This window comes from Patagioenas fasciata, chromosome 25 (assembly GCF_037038585.1).
Source record: "Patagioenas fasciata isolate bPatFas1 chromosome 25, bPatFas1.hap1, whole genome shotgun sequence".
In the NCBI taxonomy this organism is placed as follows: domain Eukaryota; kingdom Metazoa; phylum Chordata; class Aves; order Columbiformes; family Columbidae; genus Patagioenas; species Patagioenas fasciata.
In genome coordinates this window covers 2,499,152-2,526,739 of record NC_092544.1, presented here as the reverse complement: position 1 = coordinate 2,526,739, position 27,588 = coordinate 2,499,152, and the positions used below count along the sequence as shown (strand labels likewise).

General features: G+C 58.0%; 1 protein-coding gene and 1 long non-coding RNA gene across 4 annotated transcripts in view; one reads left to right on the top strand and one right to left on the bottom strand.

Annotated features, from left to right (window-relative positions):
• The window catches only part of LOC139825580 (uncharacterized), a 9,923-nt gene extending 548 nt beyond the window's left edge, over window positions 1-9,375 (top strand). Inside the window, exons 2-3 of one of the 2 annotated variants that reach the window (XR_011735710.1) lie at window positions 1,487-1,579; window positions 6,682-9,375. This is a non-coding gene — a long non-coding RNA (uncharacterized lncRNA). The other variant, XR_011735711.1, reaches the window with a different exon arrangement.
• On the bottom strand, window positions 102-27,588 carry COL8A2 (collagen type VIII alpha 2 chain). 2 transcript variants are annotated; one of them, XM_065856998.2, is made up of 3 exons: window positions 27,184-27,588; window positions 8,464-8,645; window positions 102-4,967 (listed from the first exon to the last, which is right to left on the bottom strand). In XM_065856998.2, exons 2-3 carry the CDS (start codon window positions 8,627-8,629, stop codon window positions 3,046-3,048), a joined length of 2,088 nt encoding a protein of 695 aa, XP_065713070.1. In that variant the 5' UTR covers window positions 8,630-8,645; window positions 27,184-27,588; the 3' UTR covers window positions 102-3,045. The 2 variants fall into 2 exon arrangements, with proteins under 2 accessions (XP_065713070.1, XP_065713071.1); XM_065856999.2 differs by having other exon boundaries at window positions 27,280-27,588.

Below are 27,588 nucleotides of genomic sequence, written 5' to 3'. Positions count from 1 at the left end.
CTGCTGGAAACGAGCTTGGATGTGAGAAGGGAACGAATGGTTTTGCTGGCAAGGTGGAGCAAGCCCGTTAATAGCAGGACAAAGGCACAGCTGAGGCCACCTTTTGTACAATAAGTTTTATTGATGTTTTGTCAATACAATCAAGTACTGTATTTTAGTTCTGAAGAGAAGGCCAGTTTCTGATCACAAAGAGTGCATTTTAAACCAACTTTTACTATGACAGACAGTGCATGTAATAAGTATTTACAAAACTAAAAACCTCTATATACTAGGTTAGAAATGAAGATACTAGAGGCAAATTAAAAAAAATAGTAAGAATTTGTATATAAAAATGCACATCGTAATGCAGTTCTCATAATTAAAAATAGACATACTTCATCCAACCCAACCTTTTTTATTATTGTGATTGAAACCAAAATCCCATGCGCTCACACACACGACAGAAAATAATGCTTTCTGCTGGCGAATATCACGTACTCCAGAAATAAACCCAAATCTTCCTGACAGTGTCCGGTTTAGTGAACAGCCTCCCTCATCCTGTGCATCGTTTCTTCTAGCCTAACTATGTGCGTGTAATACCTTTGCCTTTCCATTGCTGTGTAAATGTAAAGGTTATATAGCTGCGGAAGGTTGATTATGGTTTATGCTCTGCACAAGAAGGGAAAGTGAAATCGCGAAACAATATCTACAGCACTGAACGAGTTAACCTCTCGGTGTGGTTACAGCGAGTATTTGTGTCATTGCTTTTGGCCAGCTAGAACGAGTTTCGAATAAAACAGAACAAAAAGAGATGGAATGTAGATTAGAACACAGTATAAATAAGTGGATTTGCTGAGGAACAGGATGAAGCTTCCACCCTGGCGCGAGGAGCTCCCGGCCCTGCTGCCGGTGCCTCGCGCGGCTCCAGCTCATCGCTGTGCTCCCCAGAAAGACGCGTCAGTAAAGGAGACACCGGCCCCTTCCTACCGCCCTACCGCATCTGACCTTCCGTTTGTAATTTTAGGGACTTTTTGTGTACAGCTCCTGTTCCTGCCAGGGAGTAACCCAGTATGATCAAAGCCCGAATGGTCCCGACACCCCTCAGGAATTAAACACGTCTAGGGGATCGGACACCGGGGCAGCCTTTCACCTTGAGAAGGTTTCATCTTTACTTGAAATGTGCAGCTTCACGTGGAGTAAAATCCCCGGGATTGGGGACAGCCCAGCCCCAGCCACCTTTCAACTGTACGTTTCCTTTTTGTGTTTCTTTATTTCAGGGATAGGGGTGTTTTTAAAAGGGAGCCCTGGATGGCAAGAGGCAGAAACACAGGACAAAACCAAACCAACCAGAAATAGAAAAAGAAAAGTTGTTTCAATGTCTTGTACAGTCCCTCTGGAGAACAACCCCCAGGCCCATTCTTGCTACGTTTCTTTGGCCATAGAAAGACTCTAGGGAAATAGAAGGGTAGGTGCTCAGCTGGTGACCAAATTGTTGCTGTTTTCTCAGGGATGTGCCTTTGCGGAGGGACGTGCCGTGTAACACACATGGATTAACAGCAGCAGCGTGCTACTCGCCTGGGATGAGAAGAATCGCCTAACTGTAAGTGCAAGTGGCAAAGACTATTCTACCATGAGGAAATCTGCAAAGAGCAGGGTTCGGTCGCTCCCTTTAGCAAAGGCCAGAGCGACCAAGGGGTCAGTGTTGGGCAGACCTTTCCCAGAACCTGGTCGCTCGTGTTCAGCTCGGTGACATTTCAAGCATTAGTGAAACAAAGTGGTAAAAACAGACAAATGTGATCTTTTTTCTTTCTTTTTCTTAACCTAAGTCACAGATTGGCACCTGAGGTGGTGCACTTTTACAGGTACATATTGCACTAGACTCATCAATAACATTGTTAAGTAGATAATAGCACCGTTGTAAAAGGACTGAATGGAATGTTAGAACAAACACTATTTTTTTCTTAATTAAAAAGGTCCCCAGAGAAAGGGGGGATGCCAATGCAAAAGTTTACACATCCCAGAATAGTGAGACAGTAAAAGCAGGTTGTCCGTAAGTGGCACTTCCAAGAAAGCATAACTAAACCTGTCAAACCAGGCTAGAAGCACCGTAAGCTGGGCTTGCAGAGCCGTCCTTGTGCTGTCAGGGAATAAGATGCTCCCAAGGCCAAACGCATCTTTGGGCTGCAAAGAGACAGGACAGACCGAGCCCTTGGACTTGCCCTTAGACGAATTAACCCAAGAGAGGATCCTTGTTCATCACAGGGGGTCCCAGCGTCCCTCAGCAGCTTTGGAACAGGTCGTCTGTCATCCTCCCAGAGACCGAGGCCTGGATGGTTTTATTCCTAAAGATGCTGGGGGGGAGGGTTAAAAATAATATTTACTTCTTATAAGAAGGTGCTTATGCAAAGTGTCCCACTTTTTATGGTTATAAATCCAACCACACTGAGTCCGCAGTGAATCGGAGAGACTGCCCTCGAAGCACAGTCTGAACAAATCGGCATCTGTGAGACTGAAACTTGGGCACCTGATGGTTTGGGAAGGAAATTTCTCCATCCATCACGGATCTCTGCTTTGTGTTGAGTGCCTGGGACCCCGGTGTTGGTTAGCAAACACACCATCCATGGCAACAGCTGCATTTATTTAACTTCTACTCAAAATGGGAAACAAGGGCACTTGATTACAGACCAGGAGGGTCTGGTCTTCCCGACGACCCTCTCTGGATCACAGAGCAGTTGACTGCAGAGCCAGATCCTCGCCATCCCAAGCGCCTTCCTGTGTTTGATGTACAGTCACTAGGGTAAGATTTATTCCAAATACTTTTGCTGAGGAAGTCGCTCCCCTCCCTCCCCCAAAAAAGAAAGCAAGCTAGATAGATGTCTCCTTTCCGATTACCCTCTTGACTCCTGGATCAAACAGCGTGAAGCAAGGTCCCACGACAGCGGCTTGCGCGTTCTTCCCAGTGATTTTTCTTTTTTGTATTAATTTTTAAAAACTTTGTTATCCAAAAAAAAAAAAAAAGATAGTTTATGGCTAAAGTGGGTGAAACGGAAATGCGCCGAACAGCCGTTATGTGGGGCAAAGCAGGAACCCGGAGAAGGAGGAGTGGATGTATTCCGTGGAGTACAGCCCGTTGGCCTGGTCCGAGGGCATCTGTACCCAGACTTGGTCGCTCTCCTTGAGTTCGAGCACGGCGCTGCCCGAGGCCTGGTCCAGGTAGCCCTTTTTGTACTCGTCGTAGGTGTAGGTGGCGGGGACGTTGTTCTTATAAAGAGCCACCCAGACGTTCGTCCCTTTGACATGCACGTGGTAGGCAAAGTAGTAGATGCCGGATACAGGGCAGGTGAATATCCCGGTGACCGGGTTGTAGCCATTGTGGCCATTATACAAAGTCCGGTCGAACTTGACCGGCATGCCCGACGCCGGGAAGGGGGAGGTGAGGATGGCGGTGAATGCCGGCGCGATGCGGGCGGCGAGCTCTCCGCGGCCGTACTGCGGCTTCCCCGGCTTGCCGTTGCCCAGCACGGCGCCCTCCACGCTGCCATCCGGCAGGTGCAGCCCCGCGATGCCCGTCTCGTCCAGCACCCCGGGCGCTCCCGGCGGCCCGGGCGGCCCCGGTGGGCCTGGCGGCCCGTTCAGCCCTGGCGTTCCCGGCATTCCCGGGGGGCCGATGGGTCCGGCCATGCCGGGCTCGCCCGTCTTCCCCTCACCAGGAATCCCGGGGAGCCCGGGCTCCCCTTTCAGCCCCGGTATCCCCTGAGGCCCCATGGGACCAGCGGGTCCTTGCAAGCCTGGGATGCCGGAGGGGCCCCGCAGCCCCGGCTGCCCCGGGATCCCACCGTCCCCTTTGGGCCCGGGGCCGCCCGTTAATCCAGGCACCCCCGGGAGGCCGATGAACCCCGGCTCTCCTTTGGGGCCCGCTGGGCCGGGGGGTCCCTGTGACCCAGGCAGGCCCCTCTCTCCTGGCACCCCTGGCTTCCCCGCGAAGCCGTTCAGGCCCTGGTCCCCACGCATCCCCGGCATCCCGGGGGGCCCGCTTGGCCCCACGTCCCCTTTGGGGCCGGGCAGCCCATGCTTGCCCGGCAGGCCCATGGACCCCGGCAGCCCCGGTGGCCCGATGATGCCAGCAGGGCCAGGCTCACCCGGCTCCCCATCGACACCGGGTTCCCCCTTATCGCCGATGGCTCCCGGCACCCCAGGCTGCCCGCGGTCTCCTTTTAGGCCGGGCAAGCCCGGCTTCCCATAGCCCGTTGGGCCCGGCAAACCAGGGAGGCCGCGGATCCCCGGCTCTCCCTTCGGTCCCATGGGGCCCTGTATCCCTGGCACCCCTGCGACGCCCGGGACACCGATCCCGTCGATGCCGGGGGGGCCCCTGGGCCCTGCGGGGCCGGGCTCCCCGCTGACACCAGGTCCGCCGGGGGGGCCCATGTCGCCCTTCTCCCCCGGTGCACCCGGCAGCCCATCAAGGCCAGGTTTACCAACGCCAACGGGCCCTGGGGGCCCTGCAGGGCCGGGAGGGCCCCCGTTCCCCCGGGGCCCCGGTAACCCCGGCTTCCCCACGCCATTCTCACCCTTCATCCCTCGCTCCCCGCGGGGACCCGGCTCTCCTTTGGGGCCAGGTTCACCCCGAAACCCGGGCAGGCCGGGGCCACCCTGGGGACCTGGCTTCCCGTTGACCGAGATGCCAGCGGGCCCTGGCAGCCCCGGGGGGCCGGGCAGTCCCCGTGGCCCTTGCTCTCCCCGCATGCCAGGCTCGCCCTTGGCTCCCGGCATCCCTTTCATACCCGCCTTTCCGGGGAGCCCAGGGATGCCGGGTTTCCCGATGCCGGAGAAGCCGGGGGGCCCGGCCGGCCCAGGCTGGCCGTGCATTCCCGGCTTCCCTGTGCCCGGCTTTCCTGGGTAGCCAGGGGGGCCGGGGGGTCCACGTGGGCCGGGCTTCCCTGGCGGTCCTGGCTCCCCTTTGAGGTCCATGGGCAACAGCGGCGGCATATCTGCGGAGAGAGGAGACACGGAGCGTTACTGGGGCTTCCAGGGGATGGAGGACGTGCCTGGGGCGTGATGCCCTCAGGGTGTCAGAGCCCGGGGCTGCAGTGCTGCCTGGGTCTGTATTTGCAAGCCTGTACTTCTCTAGAAATGGTTTTATTTAAACATGGCCACAGCGGCTTCCCGGGCCACCACGTCAGCAGGACTGTCTTGAGGCGAGACCTTGGCCGGAGCCCAGGGTGCTAATCCAAGCCTTACTCCATCCATCCCTCCACAGAGGGTGGCAACAAGAGCAGCGATTGCTGTCGGCTCTGGCGCTGTTGTTTCGTGATGACCTACTGTGGTTTTGTTAGGAGCTGGATTCAAACCTCCTGCTGCCTCACTTCCCAGCGGCCTCAAAAGCACCGTGGGATTCGGTCGCTCCTGCCTGGGCGACAGAGTGAGCCAAGACTGAGGATAATCCCTGCACCCCATCCCTCGAGTCCAGGGCCTCGGGAGACCTTTAATCATCTTGGATTAAAAAGAAAACTCTTGGACATATACTTGAGAGACCGATGAGGTGATTCGTGTATGGGTTAAGACATGCCCGCGGTGCTTGCTGGCTCAGCTCTCGTGTCTAGCAAGGCAGAGAAAAACTCACAGAAGAAAAAAACCGCTGAGGATGGAGGAAAAGCCAATAGCTGCAAGGAAAATGAAACCTCGGTTACATCCAAGTGAGTCAGCCCAGCTGGGAATAGGCCGTAACCACTTGACATTTAAAGAATTTATAGAGGTCTTTTGCAAACGGATATAAGAGAAAAACTAATGGGCTGAGAGACTCCAAAGCCGAGGAGAGCCAGACTACATGCCCGCTGCAGCTCGGTGCTCAAAGCGCAGACATGAGCATAAATAGCGGCTTGAGCCCGGCCCAGGTCGCCCGTCGCTTCCCACGTGATGCCCGGAACGGGCGAGAAAGAACAAATCTGACAAACTCTTCTTTTGGGAAGCTTGTAATGAAGGAAATACTTGGCAGTCATGTGTGCACGGGACTATGGTGAGAAATGCAAAGAGCAGAGGAAGGGGCCTTGATGCATTGGGCAAATTTTAACTGAATCTGCCCACGGTTGGGAACAGCTCCGTACGGGCGAGTTCCCGACATGGGAAGGGATCCCAAGGGCTGCCAGCCCCCCATCCCGGGCACTGGGCGAGCACGGACACCCGCAGTGCCAGGAGCTGCCAACACGGCGATTTTCTCAGTCAACGGGAAAAGATTAGGGGAGATTTGAGACACGTGAAAAGAATAACAGCAGCAGCAGGCACCGTTCCCGGCGCATCAGCGGTGGCTTTACCTTCCCTAAGCACAGCAATTAGCTCTGGCCACTTCCAAGCCTGGTGCCTGCTTGTTTTTCTTTTGGTAACGGAAACATTTTCCAAGCTTATCTGTATATCAAAGCCTGGCCCACATCCTAGGCTGTAACAGAGGTCACTTGGCTGTCTCGGTTAAGGAAATACTTGTCTGTCATGACATTGCCACTGGATTTTTGGAAATCTCCTGCTCCTCACCCCAGAAAACGTTGTAGGAGAAAAGGCGAGGGAGATGTGAAGTATTGCACTAAAACAGATTTCTGGGGTTTGAATTCTGGAAAAATTTTTCTCCAGAAAATTATTTCAATGTGTTTTCTCCCCATCCCTTTTTTCTTTATATTTCGTCTTGCAATGGTTTGAAATGAATTAGTTTTCTAGGTCATTTTGCATGGAATCAGAACAAGGATCTACAGCTGAGCCCACGGAGGAAGGAAAAAGCGCACACACGCTCTCACACAAGGCAGTGGAGGGGAACGCCAGGCGGGAGCTGCCAGCTTGCAGGCGGCCAAAAAAGCAGACGGGAAAACCAAACCGGGGACGTTAGCGGAGAGAAACTGGGACACTGCAGCCCCAGCGGTCTCCGATTTCAAAAGGCCGTGCGTTACCACAGACGCATGTCTCGGAGCGCTGCGTTTCACAGCAGCAGCGTGGGGTTGTGTGTTCCCCTCGAAGCACGAACAAAGCTGCCGGGAACGCCAAGGCCAGGAGCCTGCTGGGCAGGGGAAGGAGATGGGGCAGGATGGCTCCGCACCGCCCGGGGAGCGCCGACACAGCCAGATGGATCCCACAGCCCCTTGGGAGTCACATTGTCCATCTCAGGACCCCGCCACACCTGGGAGAGGGACGTGGCCGGCAGAGAGATGATCCAACAAGGTGGGAAGTGGTTCACAAGCAGTCAGCAGCGGGTCTGGCCAGCGCGGCCGGATGACGCTGCGGGAAGGAGAAGCTGGCGGCTCCTGGCAAAGCCCGGCCCAGCTCATTCCAGCGCCGCTGCCAAGCGCCGTCTCGTGAGAGCGAGGTTCACAGGCTCGCGGGGACGTTGCATGGGACCAGCGTTGCTGCATCTCATCTTCCCCAGCAGCGCAGGACCCCACCGCAGCCATGACAGATGATGCTGCACCGTTTTAACCAAGCCAAAATAAAACTCAGCCATGCAAATATCTGCTTGAATGCTTTTAGCATTTGGGATCTCCTGCCCTCACCTGCCTTCGTGCTCCTGGGGAGGCCGGTTTGGGGCTAAAAAGGTGTCTGGCACCCTGAGGAACGCAGCCCTGTCTCTCAGCAGCTGGCACCTGCAGGCACCCTGCGCAGCTCCCGCCGGCTCGGGGTGACCCGCGGGGACACGGCACGGCCTGCGCTGTCGCGGGAGTCAGCTGAGCTCCCCGCGCAGGGCAGGAGGCCAGCGGGGATTTTCCTTGCCAAATCTGAGGTTAAACGGAGATGGGAGCTCAGGCTGCAGCTGCCCCCCCCGCCTGCGTCCCCCTGTCCACCCCTTTTCTCTTTCCCAGGGGTTTTAGGTGAGTTAGTCCAGGGGATGCCCGTGCTCTGTTCTGCCTCAGTGTCTCCTCTAACCCTTGCCTGATCTAACAGGGCAGAGCTCACAGTAACTGGCGCCTCACAGAGCCTGGCACACTCGCTCCTCTCCCCGACATGGTTAGCAGGCAGCACGAGCTGCTCCGATGCATAGGAAGAAAGGGGGGAAAAAAAGACGGAAAACCAGCAGGGAGATACTTGAATCCAGTCCCACCAGCAGCTGAACCGTTCCTGCGCTACGCTGGAAGGTTTTGTCTCTGGCCAGGATTCAGGGAGCAGCTTTACAACAGCTGGGAAGGGGGCAGGGAGGGGGGCTCGTGGCTTCGGCTCCAGGTTTTGCTGTGTGTTTTCTGACACGTGTGCTGAGCTGAACTCCTGATAAGCCACTCAGCCCAGTGGTAAATCAGCCCCCGGCAGCCCAGCCTTCTCCAGTTTCTCCTCCCAGAGCCAAGGCTTTGGCTCCCCGGGGGGTCTGGGGCTGTGTGAACCGCGGGGGCTCCGGTTGCTCCTACCAAGGGAGCACTGGGCTGGTGGCTCCAGGCACCCAGCACTCTGCCCCATCCCTCACCCGAGGGCTGCGGGACACTCCAGCCCCATCCCACCCCCCACCAAGTGCGTGTCCCTTACCCAGGTACTGCCCTTTGCCTTCGCGGAACGGGGGTCCCAGGGGTCCCTTCACCATGGGCTGCAGGTACTTGACTTGGCCGTAGCCCCCAGCGCCTCCTCCTGCCGCCGAGCGAAGGCCGAGCACCAGCACCAGCATCCCCAGCAGCACCGCGGCGTCCGGCAGCATCCTGCTCCCACGGCTCCTGCGGACAAGGCAACAGTGAGAGCAAGCACCCAGCACCCCATCTGCACCCCGTCCTGCCAGGATTGGCTCCCGGTGGGAGCAGGACTCCCCCAAATTGGCCTTTTTCTGGACCACAGTTGCCCTGAATGCGTTATCCTTCCTGAGGTGCCGGCTGGGAGATAAATACATGGTTTGTGAGCCATAATTGACCACGTGTGCCCAGCGGAGCCTTCTCAGAGCTGCCCCAGCACCTGTTTGTCTGCAGTTATGCCCATGTCAGGCAAAAAAAAAGAGGGGAAAAAAGACAGGGTGGATACCAGAGCTCGCTGAGCCAAGCGTTGCTGTCGCATCTCTCAAGCAAGTGGGGTCTGCTCTAGCAAAACCCGTGTGTGCTCTGGCCATGGCTGCCGTGAGCGGCTCGGACTGCGTCTCCCAAGCGGGTGCTGTGTCTCCTGGTGGGTGCTGGACCAAAACCGCAATGTTGCAGCCCAAGACTCGCTGTGTTTGTGGCTCCAGCACAGCCATGGAGCTCGCTCGAGATGGGAACCCATGGCCAGGAAAGCCCAGGACAGGCACTTGGGAGCAAGAGCCTCTGCCTTGAGTGCTTGTTTATTTAAAATAAATACCCTCTATAAATATACTTTTCCTCTAGCAACTTTTTCTGGGCCAGCTCCACGCGCGGAGCTGCAAACAGATTGATTTGCAAAGAACATTTATTTTCAGAAGCTTAAATAACACGTGATACCAAAGAGCTTTGCTGGTTTTCCTCCTTCTCGCAATAATTGACCCGTGGTGGTTACTAATGAGAATTAAGCTCGCGGGCTCTCCCGCCGGGGAGCAGGGGCAGGGCTGCTGGGCGCCGGGATTTGATCGGAATTTCCTGAATCGCTTTTGCTGAAGCAGCAGTGTAAAAAAAAAGAGTCTGCAGCCTGGAAAAAAAAACAACCCCAAAAAGCCCCCAAATTAATACGAAATTAAAGCAAATTACGCAAAGGGCAGGGGGAGCCCTGGCGTGGGATTGTTCCTGTTGCTCTGAGCGCTTGGAAGGTTGTTGGAGGTGACGAAGCGGCCGTGAGCGCGGCTCTGCCCCGGAGCTGGCGCCGTGTCCCCCTGCGCGGTGCTGGGGCTGCAGGGACGGGGACGGCTCTGCCGCGGTGGCACCATGGAGCCCGGGCCCTGCCGGGGTGCGGGTGGTGCTGGGAGAGCAGCTGCTCCGCGCTGCCCATCCAACACCGGGGCTGCGCCAAACCCGCCACGGCACCGGGGCAGGAGCCCGCTGTGGCTGGGCATGGCCAGGGACACGGGGACAGGGCCACTCCTCGGCGGCGTGGACAGGGCCTTGCCGGCGTTATTGTTTTTCTGTCTTCGGGGTCGAGTAGAGGAACGCTTATTTTCACGAAGCGTTATTTTACAAGGATTTGTTTGAGGGAAAAAGAATCCCATTTTTAAGGGATTGCAGCTGTAAAAATACAGTTTCTCCTAAATAGAAGAGGAGAGCAAACCCCTGAATCAGCTATTTATTTGTTTTCCTTACCTGGTATGACCCCTGTGCCTCTGTCTGTAACTCCCTCCCTCCCCAGCTCTCGTTTCCCACCTGGGCTTTGTTCACCCCGTTATCCGTCCCCTCGGCCGGGCTCTTTTCACGCGGTGCTGCTCGTGGCTCCAACATGGGAGCAGCACCTGGGGTGACTCTCCCGAGGGGCTGTGTGGGCAATGGGGGCACTCTGACCTGAGACCCCCGGGAACGGGGACTCTGGTGCTTCCCTGTCCCCCGGCAGCGCTGCCGGGCACCGGGGCTGGAGGCCTCGCGCTACCCGCGCTCTCCAGGCACCGATTTAATAAGAATAAAATGGAAACATCTGGAGTCTCGTACGATGGATAAAGTGCACACGACGTGTCTCTGAAGAGGCTCTTTCATGCCTGAAATCTCCCACGTTGTGAAATGATAATTAATCATAAGGAGCGGCTGCGCGGCGTCCTCATCTCCCAGGGCAGGTTGCGAACAGCGGCTGGTTCGTGGTGCGGATGGAGCCGCAGTGCCCGTGACGGCTGTGGTCGGGTGTCACCTGTGGCCAGGTGTCACCTGTGGCTGGGTGTCACCTCCTGTCCCCCTGCGGGGCTGGGGGCCACTCCGGTACGGAGCAGAAATCCCACCAGGAGACGCTTTCTCCCACCTGGAGTGGGGAAGATGCTTTGGGGGCTCCCGAGTGCTGCAGGATGGGCTGTGCCCACAACTACAGTTCCAGCCCCCCCGGCACGACATGGGGTTCGACCACAACAGCTCCTTGAAGAAACCCCAAGCCCGGCAGGAGCAGTGGGGCCAGAGGGTTCATACGGGGGGAGCTCAAGGGCTGCGGTGATGCGGTGGAGCAGGGATGGGGCTCGGCAGCACCGCCCTGGTGCGGGGGGGCTTGGCTGTGCCGGTGCAGCGCAGCACCGAGACCCCTGGCACGGCTTCAGAGCCACCGCGTGAACCGCGCGAGCGTCTGCTCCCCTGGCAGCAAGGGAGCAGACGTGTTAAAAACCCCTGGCACACCATGAAAGCGCCGGGAAAAGAAATCTCACACTTAAAGCATGAGAAAGGAGACAAGAAATGTCACCTTGTTCTCGCCGGAGTGCGGGGGCTCGGGCAGCGCAGCCCGGGCTGCCCCGTCGTGCATCTTGTGCTGGTGGGTCTGGTGAGCTCTGGTGAGCGCCTGGCCATTCCTGGGGATAGGGGGTGCTGCCCCACACTGGCCCCACAGCACCCATGTCACCGCTCCCCGCACACCGGGTGACCTTCCCGCAACCAACGTGGCTGCTCGCTTCCCCCACGCGCACAACCAGGGGCTTGTCCGCTGAGCCACCGCTGATTTATGGCCCTTGTTATTTAAATATTAATTACAGGCCTGGCAGGCAGGCACCGCGCCTGCTCCCTTCAAGGCTAATTATTTTTAAAGTCAATATATGCGATCCACAGGGGATCCGTGATTGCGGTTCGAGGTCAGTAAAATGGAGAACTTGTTTAAACGCGGCAGTAAAAGCGTGATCAGCGTGGGGAGCAGCGTGCTCCGTCCCCGCATCCCACGGGGGCCACGCCAGCCCCCAGGGCTTGAGGATGAGCCAGGATGGGGACCGCAGTGCGCTCCACGCCGTCCCCATCCCCGTGCACACCACAGCAGGAGCGGTGGCACCTCGTGCTCTGGCCTGGCTCGTGTGGACGCTGCACATAGAAAGGACCGAGCGAGCAGCCGGCGCGTGTGGGTGGGCTGGAGCAGTGCGGGTTTGGACGCCGCCGTGTCCCATCGAGCTGCTCCATCCTCTGGTCATTTACAATAAAAAATAAAGCAGGGAGGTTTTCCAAGCCCAACACGGGGCTGGCCGGACTCCAGTGGGAGGTAGGTGATTTGGTTTGCGCTACGCATGCTTTAAAAATAATAATAAAATGAGTCAAAAACGAAAAGTGAGCTATTGAAACAGAGTGAGCACGTTGTTTCCGTAGGCTGGGCTGTGAAAGCCAAAGGCATCAGGCAGCAGCTCGGCCGAGCAGCGCCGGAGCACGGGGAGAGTCTTGGCACCGGCCAGCGCTTAACTGCACGACACCCGCTCGGATCCAAGCGCTGCTGTACGCGCCGCGCGGCCCCGGAGCCTCGCCTGCCCGTCAGCCGAAGGAACAAGAAAACATTTTCCTTGACGAAAGAAAAACACCCCACCCCAGCTGCAGGCAGCCTCCCGCCACCCCCGCAGCGCCCGCGCCGGCCCCCGCGCAGAGCGGGCTGGGCACCGCATGGCATGGCACGGCACGGCATGGCACAGCGTGGCATGGCACAGTGCAGCACTCTGTGGCACAGCCCCGCCGTGCCGCTTGCTGTGGGCGGTGACAGTGTCCATGTGAACGGCCCCGGTCCAGGCAGCGCTTACAGCCAAATTAACCCCAAGGCTGGGGGCTCTGTGTTAATTAACTCCTGCTGCTTCCGCAGCTACTGCGGGGCGTGTAGAGGGCTGAAGGAACGGCTACGGGCTGAGCCGCTCTTGGTAGCCATGGGCCAGCTGGCACACAGGCAGCTTGGGGGACCCTTGGCTGTGCCACGGTGCAGGAAGGAGCTGGCGCTGGGGGCTGCGGCCACGAGATGGGGGTACAACATGAGGTGGTGGGATGCCATAAACCAGCTGGTTGGCACCACCCTGGGGATCTCTCCATGGCCTGACTCGCCTCCTGACACAGCTGAGCCACGTGCAATGCCACGCTGTGCCACACACCAGTGTCTGGCCATGGTGGGGACCTGCGTGGCGCCCACGGTGCCCAGAGCTGAGGGGTGCAGGGTCCAGCGGTGCTGACAACAGGGTCGGTGCCGCCGCCTGATCCCGCAGCCGCCGGGTCAGGGATCAGCTCAGGCGGATTAAGGAGCCGGGGCGCAGCAAGGAGTGAGCCTGCCGCAGGTCACGGCTCAGGGCTTAATCCCTCACCTCCCGCTGTCAAAACTCCTCCGCCACGCACGGGAGAGCCCCGCGCTGATCACTGCCGACACAACCGAGGGTGCACGTGGCAGTGAAGCCATCGCTGGGAACGGCTGGACAGAGACCCCCGGGTCTGCATGCGCTTGGACCCGGCTCTGGTGCAAAACCCAAAGCCGCAGACATGCCCCATTTCTGCCCAAGGCCTGAGGCTCAGCCCGGCTCACCACATCCCCGGGGCACTGTGGTCCCCTCACCAAAATGCAATTGAGATGTCCCCTGGGCACACACAGAGGCGAGTGAGACCCAGGGGACTTGTCCCCCTCTCGCCCCAGCCCTGACAGAGGGTTCCTGCCCCCCGAGCTCCCTGGTCCCGTCCTCCTCCCCCCGCCAGCCCCGGCTCCACCGAAATACCAGACTGCGCAGCATTAATAGCAGGGTTGCCTGCCAGGTGCATAGTTTGACCAGTCGGATCACACATGCCAAACCACAGGTATTTTATGAGACGTTTCCTGTTATGAAGACATTTTTGTGGGGATTCATTTCTTTCTTCCCCTCTTCTTCCCCTCTCCTCCTCCTCCTCCTCCTCCTCCTCCCAGTGAGACACTGGCCTGCCTGGGGGCAGCAGTGATGCTGTCCCTCACAGCCGAATGATGGAGCAGAGCAAAAGCGGAGGGTGTCCTGTCCATGTTGCCACCCCAGCAGCTCCGGGGAGGGTCTGCAGCCACTCTCCCGGGGTCTGTGCAGGGGCCGAATTGCCCCATGAGCCCCAGCTCAGGCTGTGACCCAAGCACAGGCTCTCAAACCTGCATCCTGGTGCAGGACACGGAGCATCTGCCCGGACACCCCGAGGAGGGACGTGGGTTGTGAGCCCCACTGAGCTGCAGGAGCTTCGGGCATCGCTCCCCGATGGCCACGTGCTGGCTGGTCGGCCAGCGCAGCCCCGCTCCAGGGACACGCGAGCTCTGTGGGAAGGGGACAGTGTGTGCCCGGAGTCCATGGGTCAGACGCCACTTTGCCCTCGCAGGTCTGGGGCAGAAACGGCATTTTCTAATGCAACGAGTATTTTGCAAACAAATCTGCTAAGCCTGGAGGGACCCGCAGAGAACGATACCCATCTCGGGGAATTTGCAGGCAAGTGGCCGTCAACCGCAGACATTTAAACTTCCAGCCTCGTGCTGGGGTCACTGGCTTAATTATAATGAACTGTTGTCTGGGGCAGGGTGCTCAGAGGGGCTCAGCTCGCTCGGGGGCTGCTGCACACGCTGCAGGCAGGGATGTGTGGGCAGGGATGCTCCGGAGCCCTCCTGGGTCCCCGTTGACGCTGTCCCCACTGAGAGCAGGAGCAATGGTGTGACGCAACACAGCCCGGTGCCGCTGGAGCCCCTTGCACCTGCACGAGCATCATGGGGGGACGCGATTTCTGCACCCGAGGGAACACGGTGGCACTGCGGCTGTGCCAGCCCCTGCCCACCGCTCTCCCGGCTGCCCAGATACGACGGCAAATTTCCGAGCCACTGTGAAAACTCATTCTCATGTGTCAAACGCCAAGAACAGAACCCAACCCCTGCCCCGCCAGCGAGCCCGGCTGCCTGGGGTGGGAAATGCCTGTCAGTGTTTATCCCAGCTGTTGTTTTACTCTAAGGTCAGGGGTTGAAGTCCTGTCTCCCTGTTTTGCTGGCTCCTTGGATCTCCATCTCCTCTCCTCTTTCAGTTTCTCAGTGACACCCCCAGGTGAGCCTGCATGTCCCTCACCCGTGCTCCGCACACCCTCACCTGCACGTCCCCGCGATAACACAACGGGGACACCAGCGTCACCCGGGGAGCAGCATTTCCTTAGGGTTTCAGTGTGCAGGAAATGATCCCAGAGTGAGACCCTGGTGGGGGCTGCACCAGCCTCCCACCCTCTGCTGCAAACCCCCGGTGTCACCACTGCCACCGCTCCCCGTCCCAGCAGGTTGGTGACCCATCACAGCCCTTGGGGACCAGGTTGGCCATGCGTCTGTGCACAATGGCATGGCTGCAGGTGACAGGGACCTGCCCTGGTCACGTTCCTCCTGCCCCATGGTCAGCCCGTGTGGGTTGTGCTGCTGGTGGGGTCCACTCATGGGACCCCCTCACCGCCGTGTCCCCGAGCCGGCTGCTGCTCCTCTTCTGGGGTGAGCGGGGGGAAAATATTGTTTGTGCTTCTCTAATATCTGCCTTCTGTTTTGCATTTGCCGTTTCTTCAAAGATAGGGAGCCGCCTCTGCCAAGATTCCTGAGGAGATATCCTCAGCAATGCCGACCACGCTCCCCACCGCACTCAAAGAAAACAAATGTCAGGCCAAGGATTGATATGAAATAGTTTAAAAATGAGAAAAAGCTGCCTTAGAGCTAGGTTTACATTAAAATACATTTCAGGAGCGGGAGGCTCGGCTGCGTCCCTCCCCAGCGGGCGGTGCAGGGGGATGGGGTTACCTGCCCTCGCCGCCGCGGCACCGGCTGCTCCCCGGGAACAGGGGGACATGGGGGGTCCCGCTCCTTGGTATATCCCACCAGTACCCCCACCCTGCTGTCCCAAGCACCACATCCTCATCCTCATCCTCTTCATCATCCTCATCCTCACCCCCATCCCATCCCACCCCATCCCACCCCATCCCATCCCATCCCATCCCATCCCATCCCATCCCATCCCATCCCATCCCATCCCATCCCATCCCATCCATCCCATCTCACCCCATCCCATCCCATCCATCCTGTGCTGTCCCTTGGGCCATGAACCATGAAGGAGCTTTTCTGGCACAGCATCCGCGGAGCTGCTCGCACACATTCACACCCCGGCAGGGGCAGGAGCGCCGCTTTTCAGGCAGTATTTTAGTTTACGTTATTTAATCTAATTTAATTTCTGAGAGCTGCTGCGAGAGCCCAGCAAGCCCGAGGTGTTCAGTGGAAACTCTGACAGGACGCTACCAGAAACCACACTCCCGCCGCCCAGCCTCGCGCCGCCGGCTTGGATTTCAGCTTTTCCTCCGTGTAACGCCGGTGTCGGCGGGGCTGGGGCCGCGGTGGGTGCAGTGTCTGTGCTCCCGGGGCTCTGCGGCACCGTGGGGCTCTGGGGACCGATCCCAGCGCCGCCCCGCAGCACGTGCCTTTCTGTCAGGACGGACACGGGTTGTGTAAAATCAGGCTGATTTTTTTCCCTAGAATTTTGTTTGGAAAAAATGTGCCGTGATGCTGTCACAAGACGTTTCGACATCGCTGAATCAGCTGCTTTGATTTTTCAATTTGAAATTTTTTTATATATATATATCTATTTTATTTTTTAGTTCCCACATTTCCTTTGTCTCGCAGCCGAAAGCCTCCCAGGGAATTCCAGCGGCCCCGCTCTCCTGGGGATGAAGCCAAAACCCCCGTTCCCCGCAAGTCCCGGGGGGCAGCTCCGCTCCCCTCCTGCCCCAGGGCTCTGGGGACATGGGGGGGCCACTCGCCGTGCCCACGTGCACCGTCTCCATTTGTCATAAACAAAGAGCTCCCAATCTCAAGTAACGCCAATGTGCCGCTACCCGAAGCCACAATCTTATTACCAAGCTCCTAATTTCCAGTGCAATCAAATAACTCATTGAAGCTGCTCTAAAGGGTTCCAGATCCCCCCGCCTGCGCCTGGCTGGACCCTGCACCCACAAACCCTGTTCGTCCCCCAACCTGCATGAGGAGAAGGGGATGGATTTCGAGTGCCCCAGACCATCCCAGGGGAAAAACCGCGTCTGGAGCCCGATCGGTGAACAGAGCGGTAGGAGCAAGCAGGACAGTGCCAGCAGCCTGGGGACAGCACCGAGGAGCCGGTGACCTTCGCAGGCTCGGAGAACCAGGTCACCCTATCGGCCTTGGATGTCTCTGTTACCGTTGACCCTTTGCCAAGCAAAACTGGGGACCTGGAGCTCAAGCACCAGTGGAAATCAGTGCAGAATATACAGAATATTTTCTTAGTGGAACTTATTTGTTTCTGTTAGACACGCCAGCCCTCGGACAGACACACAGCCAGCGGCGCTCGAGCCCGTCCCCATGTCCCCACAGTCTCCTGGGGACACGTTTTGCTGGAGGAAGGGATGGGGCAATGGGGTGTGAAGCCAGGAACCGAGTCGGGGGGGACAGGGAGGGCTGTGCCGGCCACCGCGGCTGGCCAAGCCGGCTGCCGAGCCAAGGCCAGGGGACGCGCTTATTACAAAACCTTTTGTTTAGGCTTCAAGCTGGAAAAACATCCATCTCCGCTTTTCCAGGCAGAGTTTTCCTCCGGGCTCTGTCGTGCGGGAACCTCCCTCCATCCCACTGCCCAAAGAGGGGCTCGTCCTGCCCCAGGCCCTGGCGCTGAGCCCCGCGGGACCCCCGGCCTCTGCATGGGGCACCCACTTGCTTGGGCTGCTGTGGCACTCAGGAGGGGACTGGCACTCCCACCAGACACCACCGCCGGTCCCCATTGCCCCCCAGCCTGGTGAGCAGACCCCAGCCCAGGGCAGGTGCCAACGCATCGCTGCCTTCTAGGAAACGTGGCAGCCCTGGTGTGGCCAAGCACCGGGCATCTGCTGCCAGGCTTGCCCGGCATTTATGAGCTTTCACATGTGGCAATGGAACAAGGGGAAAAAAGTTAAATTGACCTATTCATTCCGTTTTTCTAGAGGACAATTATTTAAAAAACAAACAAACAAAAAACCCACAAACCCACACAAACAAAAAGAGGAAAGAAACCCAAGAAGCTCTTCAGCTCTCAACCCAGGGGCTGTTGTGCGGGAAGGGAGCAGGGAAAGGCTCTCGGAGGAGCTGGCCGGGCTGGGGGTGGCACAGGGATGGCAGCTGTGACCCCCTGCACAAGCCTTCCCACACAAGCCCACGGACATTTTCCACCTCAGTTACAGCAAGAGCATTAAAACACTGTTTTCCGAAGGCTCGGCACATTGAAATGCCAGGCCCTGGGTGGAATTTGGCGGGGGCCGGCGCTGCCTGCCGGGAAACCCGGGGACCCGGGAGGGGTCCTGTCCCCACGCTTGGCTCCTGGCGCGTCTCCTGCCCCCTCCCACATCCCCGCCGGGTTTGGCCATGGTCAGACCGTGACCCCGGCGGTTTGTCCTTCCTGCACCGGCAGAAAGCCAACGATGCACGAGGCCACCGTCCCACGGTCTCTGCCCTCCCCTGCCCGTGCTGCGGTGACAATACGGTGCCGGGAACGGGGGGTGAAGCTGCAGAGCTGGCGCTCTCCTCCCAGCTCTTCACCATCACCAAAGCTGGCCCAGGGGCCGTTTTGTCACAGCCAATGTCCCCTCCGTGCAGTGCCCGACATGCACCGTGCCCCAGGAACACAGCATCATGTCCCAAACAGCGCTGACCCCCCTTTTCCGTGTCACCATGTGCCTGTGCTCCCGGGAGGTTTCCTCAGGGACCCAGACCTGGGGGCTGCTGTGCGGGGTGGTGGGACGGGAGCAGGGGAGTCTCCGCCAACACCCCGGCCACGCGCGCCTTGGCGGGGCTATTTCGGGAGCTTTCAGCACCACCCAGAGAGGTGTCCGATGCTTTTATTTATAAACCCACTGGCTCCTGCCCAGCTCCAGCCGGCTCGCATGCAGGAAAGAGCCTGCCGGAGCCAAGACAAACAGAGCCAGCAGCATCCCCACACGGTAGGAGGTAACGCCGAGCGGGCCAAGGATGCTCCGGCTGAACCGTCCGGCGGGATGGACACGCCTCAGCACCACGGCCCCGGTGGCGGATCCAACAGCACGAGGTGCTGCTATGTCTGTGTAGCCACCCCGGGTGGACCCGGCCATGTCGGGGCTGTCATGGAGCGGTGGGGGGCTGCTGGCAGGACCCGCTGTGCCACCTCCAGCTCAGGTCCTGCTGCTCCATGCCATGCTAGGGGTGCTGCAGAGCTGCTGTGGGGAATCACAGAACTGCGTCTGCTGTGGGACCCCAATGCCACCCAGGGGCAAAGGTCCCACCGTACCGTGGCCCCAGCAGCTCCCATGGGATCCGAGGTGGGCGCAGACAAAAGCGCCGGGAGCGTCGGCTCCAGCCGCTTTGGGGACTTGGCTAATGGGGTCCATTTGCTGGGTAGTTCTTGGAATAACAAATCATATCATCCAAAAAGCAAAACCACAAAAGGGGATCGGCTTGCAGCCCAGCTCACAAAAGCCCCTTGTCTGGAGGCCCCCTGTACCCCTCAATCTTCTGGAGAAAACTCACTTTAACCAAAATAAACAGCGTGCCCAGCCCTGTGCTCTCATGCTTTCCCAGCAAACAACGGACCAACGTGGCTCAACCCGATACCGCTGCTGGCAAACTCCATCACCGGGCTTGTCGCACGCCTGCAGCATCCCCGCCGCCCCAGCTGTTTGGCTGTGCCGTGCCGTGCCGTGCTGTGCCAGAGAGCTGCCGGCCTCTCCTGCTCATGGGCTTCAAACAGCCAGCCAAACCGTATGGGCCAAAGCTGCCCTGGAGGCCCTGGGAATGGTGCAGACCCCCTGCCATGGTGCGGGGGGCACCAGCTCACCCTGACTGCAGCAAACCCCATCCCCAAAATGCTGCTGTGGGGACGGGCAGCCCTGGCGCTGGCCGGGCTGGTGTGGGAGCAGGGCAGAGTGAGCCCCAATCTTCCCTGCAACGGATGAAAGGTGAGGATTGACACCTGCTAAACCCTCTAATCCTCCTCTTCATCACTATCTGCTCTCCAGCAGGCTTGAAGCCCACCAGCCAGGCGGGAGGCAAAGACTGATAACCTCTCTGGTCAAACCCTTTTCCTACAGGGCTGCACTGCAGAATAATGGGATTATGGGCTGTTTTTCCAATGAAGATTGGGACACAGGGAGCAAACACTGTCCTCTGCTCCTCCCTCCAGCGCTGGGCAGGTACCCCCAGCCCCAAAACTCACATCAGTCATTTGCAACCTGTCACCTGAGCAAGTCTGCTTGGGTTTCTGGCTACGTTTCATCCCTGGACCAGCCGCCATCAGCCAGGGGACTCAGAGGATCAGTGACACCCCGTCCCAGCCGTGCAGGATGCCACAGCCCCACAGCACGCAGGCGCTGGGCTCGGAAACGGCCACACTGGCATTTGCCTGACCTTTGGGGACAAAGACGCCTGAATTCCCGTGTCCCCTGTGAGCACAGCATGTGAGGGGGTGGATACTGGAGCCCCATACCCAGCTGTGTCCAAGACAGTTGCTCCAGCATCTCCATTCTCCCCAGCCGATGCCTGGAGAGCGCCAGGACCAGCACCGCTCTGGTCCATGGGCGACCCCGCCGTCACGGCTCATCTGCCGCGGGTAATTCGCCGCCTGCCCGGCCGCGCTCTCGCTGCATTCCTGCCCTAAGTACCGCGGATTTGCTGTGCTTTATGAAAAATGAAAAGAATGTTTTAAATGAAATTAATTCTTACGAACCCAAGATTTCATAAAAGCGCTGCCTGGGCACAGTTTGGCACGGGCTCGCTCTGGTTCACTGTGTTGGTCGTTCCCTGGGGGGAGGAAAATACCAGGCTTGGTATAAAATAATTACAACCTTATTGTATAGCTCTGCTTGTAACTGCTCAGAGGAGCTCTGGGGTCTTGTCCAAGCTCGTAGTTTACATTCGGCAATAACGTCACACGTGGTCCTTAGGAAACAGCTACAGGAGAAGGCGTAATGGAAAAAAGCATCCACAGACGTGCCGCGCAGCATCAAACACCGCGTGGCCAGAGGAGCGATGCCGGCCACCCGAGCATCTCACACCGGAGCCGTGCCCTGTGCGCTGGAGCTTCCCCAGCCACCACGGCATGGCACAGCGCGGCATTTGGCGCGGCACAGCGTGGCGTTTGGTGCAGAAAAGGCCCGTTTGCGGTGCAGATGTTTCTGTGCTGGCGGTGGGAAGGAGCAAGTGGAGGTTCGAGAAGCGGGCACAGAGCTGCTGGCGCTCGGCACAGCCCCACCAGCTGCCTTTGGAGGCAGACAGGGAAATGATGCGGCACTGCCCGGCTCTCCCTTTCATCTTCACTTTCAAAAGCCAGTAAATTAAAACCACAAAGCCACCCAAGCCCTGGAGCAACTCTGCTGTCCCGCTGGCCCCCGCGCCGGGGATGCTCAGCATGATGCGGCACTTGCTCATGGCCGGAGCAGTTCGCAGCCGCTCTGACCTCATTATTTATGTAACGCAAAGCACTGTTCTCATCTGTTTGTGCATCGTCCACGAGCCGGGAGCTGGGACTCCGCCAGTGTGACCCTCAGAGGTCTATGGGCACACAGCAGGCTCTGGGCTCTGGGATCCTCATGCTGCTATAACAAGGGGGACACCCCAACCCTGCTCCGAGCCCCTGTGGTGCCCAAGGTGCCCGGGCACGGCCCCGCATCTCCCCGGGGGCTGCTCTGGGTGCCTGGCTGTAGTGGGTGCATTATCAGCCTGACCACTTCAGGGCACAAAGCATCTGAAATTAAAAGCAAAGAAAAGACAAAAGTATCGCCGTTGTAATCCAAAGCCAGGACCTTCAGGGATCTGCCTGTGGGTTGTGAGTGCCAGACTGGCAATATCAGGAAATATGAAGAAATAGCAATAACAGGGGCTTGTTTCTCTCCACCGGCTGGCAGGACATTGGAGCAGCTGAGAAATACCTTTCTGCAGTCATTGACAATGAGTGTTTGAGGCTGAAAATATGCTCCTCTGGCAAAAGCCCACATATTTAACCCCAGCGGGCACCAGCAGCTCACCCCATGGGCACTGGGGAGGGCAGAGGGACGTCACCACCTCCCCGGGGGACGCGGGCGCTAGGGGGACATTGCTGTGGGCTGCTGACACCGAGTCGCTGAACAGTGAGCAGGATGCAAGGGTGATAAGTGGCAAGTGTTGAAATTAAAGCCAGACTGAAAGCAAAGGAACTGTTTGCAGCTCCGCTCCGTGCCAAGGCTCCCGCCGCCTTATCGGCGCTTCCCTGAGAAAATGGCTGTGTTACCCTGACATGAAATATTCTCTTTGCAGCAATCCGTATCTCCTCCATTTCACTTGCAGCACCCGAACGCTCCATCCCTGATACACACCCTGGATTCACACCCTCGCCCCTCGGAGCTGGGCCTGGAGCAAAGCCAACATCTCCAAAGAAAAAATGCAGCCAGAGCTTCCAAGTTTCGTGGTAAAACCACATGATTTTGATGGGAAGCCATAAATCAGTCCCAGACTCTCTCAGCCTCCGGTAACTTCTTAAAACAAACCTGGGCTGAATTTTAGGACTTGTAATGAAATCTGAAAGCAGGTGAATTGGCTGCAGGCTTCAAGCATCAGTGCAAGTGTTGTGCACAGAGTGGGCTCAGCTGCTCTGAACGACCCAAATCCCCAGCTGAATGGGCCAGCGCTCTGCTATAAAGACGGGGCAAGACCAAAGTAACTTCCACCTGCTGCAGGTGTGAGGTTTGTGCCTCTTTGCCCAAGAGCCCTGCTCCATCCCTGCAGTGGCACGGAGACCTGTCTGACCCTGGTGACACCAACAATGTCCCCAACAGCAGGAAAAGGAAGGAAAGAAGGAAACACCTTGGCAATGCAATGAGCAGATTCCATCTGCCCTGCCTACAACTGGAGCATGGGGGATTTTACAGCAAAAAGGGGTAAATCCTGGTGTGGCTGCGGGGATCGAGACAGCTATGCGAGGTGGTCTGGCTGCGAGTCTTGGGTTTCGGTACAAAACAAAGAGAAAGCTCTTATTTGGCTAATGTGCCTCTGAAGAAAGGCTGTATCCTTGTTTGCTCCCACTGCTGCATTGTCTGCGGATAAAGTAAGGGGATAGATCTCATCTGATAGCAGCAATATCATCTCATCCATTTGGACGGGGCTCTTTACAAGACCCTGCTTTAGAATTTAGATCCCTGGGAACTTGGAAGGCAGCAGTGAAACAAAACCCTCCGCAAGAACAATGAAGAGGCTCTCGGCGACAGCCAAAGAGACCTGCAGGGCAGCGTGGTGAGATCCCAGCGCCCCGGCGTTGCTGAGCTGCTGGTGTTTGCGGCAGCTTTGCACAAGTTAGGGGGATTCCTGGGGCCACATCCTGCCCGGGCAAGGCAGAGCTTTTGCTGGGGGTTTCAGTGCGAGAAATAGGGACTCGGTTTTTTGGTGCAAAGTAGCTGACTTGGGAAAGCCCTCACCTCTGCACCCACAGCAGGTGGATGCAGAGATTGTCCTCCTCCCTGGCTGCTTCTTGCCAAGCCTTGTCCCGGACGGAGGCGCCTGGATGAGCCTTTGAGGACAAACATCTCCAGATGGGACAGAGAGACGGGCTCGGCCCCAGGGAAGGTGGCGGAGACGGGACCCGGCTGCTCTGCAGATTTTGGCTGCAGTTTCTGCCTGTGATGTGCAGCTTTGCTCTGTGAACTCAGCTGACACCAGGGCCGCCACAGCGCTGTGCTAATGGGCTCAGCCGACACAGACCCTCACCCACCCACCTGCGGCTCCTTTTTAATCCCACCTCGGCTTTAATGGCACCATCTCCTGCCTGTGGCACCATGGTCAAGCTCGGGAGCTCTGCGGTGGCAGCAGCCAGCAGGACCTGGGGGTCCCTGTTGGGGTGGATCCTGCAAGGACACAGTGGGATGGGGCAGAAGGTGACCCTGGCAAAGGGTCCAGGGCCAGGCAGCTGGAATGTGACTCAGGAATAGCTCTGGTGACAAGGGGAAAAGGAAAAGCAGTTCATTGTGTCTGTGCCAATGTCCAAGTTGCCACGCAGGGAAAGCTGAGCCCTGACTGGAAGGGAGAGCTGGTGGCATGGGGTGTCACCCCTCACTTCACCTGCAGCACCCAGCCCCTCTCCCCAGAGTGTCCAGCACAGGGAACCCCGGGGTGCGAAGGAGGGAGTGGGCATGAATCAATGCCCCCTTCCACCTTTGTTAAGATATTTAATTATCCTCTCTAATTAGCCAGTGACTGAGCACAGGGAGGAGTGGGAAGCCCAGCACATGCTCAAGAGCCAGCACCCCTCCCACAGGGAAGGGCCTGGGAGGGAGAAACTGAGGAAAGACAAATGCAATTTGCTGTATTTTATCCCTCCCCCTCCTGAACTATTGGATTTTATTGTCACAGGCATTTTCTTTAGCACAAGCGGAACAGAAACTCTGCTCCTTCCGGGGCCGCGGACAAGCTGAAAGAGGTGAGGATGACAGGGGAGGGTGTGTGGACGGACGGGACCAGCCCCTCTCCACCGGGGTTAATGCCTTTCGCAGGTGCCGTGTCCCAAATACCCCCGGACCTGGTTCCCCCGGTTGCTGCACGGACAGACGTGTGACATCCAGGGCCTCAACAGAGGTGGTTTTGTCACTCACATCTCAGATCCCAAGAGGAGACAGAACATTAAAACCAGGCGGTTTTATCTCAACCCCAGCAGCCGAGCGCCGGGATGCACCATGCGGCGCCCGCCTCCCGTGATGGATCAGCTCTGAAAACAACACCCTGCTAATCTTCCTCCCCGGCAGCCATAAAACTGTCTTCCCAGTTCCTTGGGAGAGGATTTACAGCAACTCAAAGCATCCTGGAGCGGCTGGTGGAAGACAGAGCCCCCACGAGTGCTGGTCCCACCTGGCACATGTCCTGGCAGTGGGACAATGCCCCTGCACCCAGCTGCTCCACCTTATTTCCCCCCAAACTCAAGCTCCCCAACAGGGACTTGGCAGCCCCCCCTGCACAGGTCAGTGTCCCCATGGCTGTGCCTGACCCATGGAACCTCTCACCAGGGTCCCAGTCTGGCTGCCCCAGGCAGCACCCCCAAGAAGGCCCCAAAAGGATGGGGTTTCCTGGTATGGAAATGGGCAAAGCCACCACAGAGCAGCTGATGGAGAGGCACCTCATGGGTGCTGGGGGTGTGCAGCCTTCCTGCAGGGATGCTCATGCAGCTCATCCCTCCACATATGGCCCCCATGATGTGGGGGCAGATCATAGAATCATTTTGGTTGGAAAAGACCTTTAAGATCACAGAGTTCAACCATAACCCACTGCTGCCAAGTCCACCTCTAAACCATGTCCCTAAGAACCTCATCTGCATGAAACATTTCATCTGTTAATCCCATGTTTGAAGACCACACTCTACGAAGCACAGCAGTCAGGAGAAAACACTTGGAAATACAACAAATATAAATGATGGGGCATGGCTCTGCCTCCACAGGCGGTTTTGGTGACTGCCCCACGAGCAGTGACACACGAGGGGCAGCAGCATCTCACGCGGCTTCTTCCAGACCTGGGGGTTTCTGGGTGCCTAATTCACGGGGGCCTGAACCCCTGTGAATCTGAGCACCGGGGGCCACCCCACGACCCCCGGGCACAGCCCACACCGGGCCCCATGGCCCTCGAGACCAGCCCGAGACGTGCTGACAGCACCGGGCAGCGGGAGAGCTGCCCCTGCGCTCCCCCCGCTCCGTATCCGAGTGGGAAACCAAAAACCCGACACAAGGCGAGCTGTGCTGAGCCCCTGCCAAGAGCCACGGACAGAAATATCCTTGATTTCACCAAGGTGTGAATAACTTCTGACACTTCTAGGGCTTATTGCCGTAAAAAAAATCCCCCAGCAGTCCCCATTCACACTCCACAAGACTGTGTTTCATATGAATGGAATATATGAATCACTGTAAAGAATTTAAATGCTTCCCCATACAAAGAAAAGCTCTCTCTCCGCCTCTGCTATTGCGGCCGGGCTCCGCACAGCCTAAAACAAAGGCATGGCAGGGGATGGGGACAAATCCCCGTCACCAAACCGCTGCTTCTGCTGGGCAGCTCGGTGGCTGGGGACAGACCAGGCTTTTGGCTGGAGCCGGGCAGCCTCCAACCCATAACCAACCCCCCCAGCTACAGCACTCGTGTTTTCCAAAATCCCAGGTTGCTCCTGACAGCTCTCGGGTTCACATCTCTGTGTGCCTTTCAGGTTTCGGCTCAGCTCCCGCACCTAAACCGCAGCTTTCAGATTGGAACAAGCAACTAAAGAGCATCGCTTTATTTCCATTCCTCTGCCCAAACACGCTGGGGCAACCCGCTGCCCCGCTCGCGGCAGGGATCGGCTCAGCCTGGCTGATGGAAACCGGGCGATCCTTCCTGCAAGAATCAGTCCTGGTTTTTAGCAGTTTGGTTTTGGATGCTGCTTTTCCCCTCGGGCAATAGGGCGAGGAGGGAAAATGGAACTGGCAGGCTGGCATGGCCTGGCTGGGTGTCCAGCGCTCATGTTTCCCCAGCGTCGCTGCCCCAGCTCGGTGCGTGTGGTCGCATTCGCAGCCCCGGCAGCGCGAGGGAAGCCAGGACGGGGCTCCAGGCACCCGGGCTGTGTTCGGTCCCTCAAAAAGCTGTGGAAGAGGCAGAAAACCCAAGCATGGCGGGGACCTGGCCCAGAGCCCCCGGCTCCCACCGCCCACCACAGCGCTGCCCCTGCCCTGGGGGGTGTCACAGCCGCCGGCCCCACCACAAGCTCAATGTCCTAAATTCATAGGAACCGGCTCTGAAAGGAGCAGCTTTGTTTCCCAGTGTCCCTCGCAGACGGATCAAAACCGCATTTTTACAGAAGCAATAAAAATCCCAGGAATTCACCAGCCTTATGATTTATTAAACATGTTCCGTATAGCAAAGCTGCCCATAGATGAGAAAATATCTCCGGTAGGTTATTGCCTGGCCTGGGGCTACCGTACAGGGGGGATCTTTCCTGCCTTATTGGGAATGTTCAAAGCTGGAGAACCTGGTAGATCAGGAGCCAATTAACAGCAATGCTCTTGAAAAAATAAAAGCACCTTATATTTCCCAAGGTGTTTGTGGAAGGAGCCGTAGCAACCTGCCCCGATCCTGGGTACAGATGTTTGCAGCCGCGGGAGAGGACAACCAGCAACAGCCATCCCAAAGGTCACAGTACTTTTCCCAAAACACTTTTGTTCTCACAAGCATATTTCATAACAGCAAAAAGAATGGTCTGGACGTTCGGATACGGCTCAGTCTGTCTGGTTCCCGAACGCGGGTACGATTCATTGGAAAAGGCACACGATTAAAGTGGGTCAGGGGAAAAAGAAGGAATGACAAAAGGGAAAAAGAAATAAAAAGAAGCATGCAGGACCTCGCCTGGAAAGAGGCGTTTGGAAGCACCCGTGCAATATCCCTCTGTGCATGGGGAAAAGTAATCAGAATTACCGGGACTCGTGACTGAGAAATTCAAGAGCTTTTCCTCCCGTCCGAGGCGCGGGGCCGCCCAGGTGAGCGGGGCGAGCGGAGCAGCGGAGCCCTTACCTCGGCGGAGCGGAGAGGAGCGGAGCGGCGCGGAACGGAGCGGAGCGGAGCGGAGCGGGCAGGGCGGGCGCGCCGGGACCCCCGGCGGGCGGGGCGGAGCGGGCGGAGCGGAGCGGGGGATGCGGGAGATGCGGAGCGGGCAGCGGGGGCCGGGCCGGGCCGGGCTGGGGTGGGCTGGGCTGGGATGGGCCGGGCTGGCTGCTGCGATTTCTTCCTTTTCCCTCTTCTTTTTGTCTTTTTTTTCCTTCCCCCACCCACCGCCCGGAGGTCCCAGCCCGGCTGCACTTCCCCGTTCCTCCGTCGCAGGAG

Coding starts and splice junctions, on each gene's coding strand:
- COL8A2 (XM_065856998.2), bottom strand. CDS start 8,629: ATGCTGCCGGACGCCGCGGTGCTGCTGGGGATGCTGGTGCTGGTGCTC. Junction 4,968..8,463: donor AGGCAAAGGGCAGTACCTGG/GTAAGGGACACG, acceptor CTCTCTCCGCAG/ATATGCCGCCGCTGTTGCCC.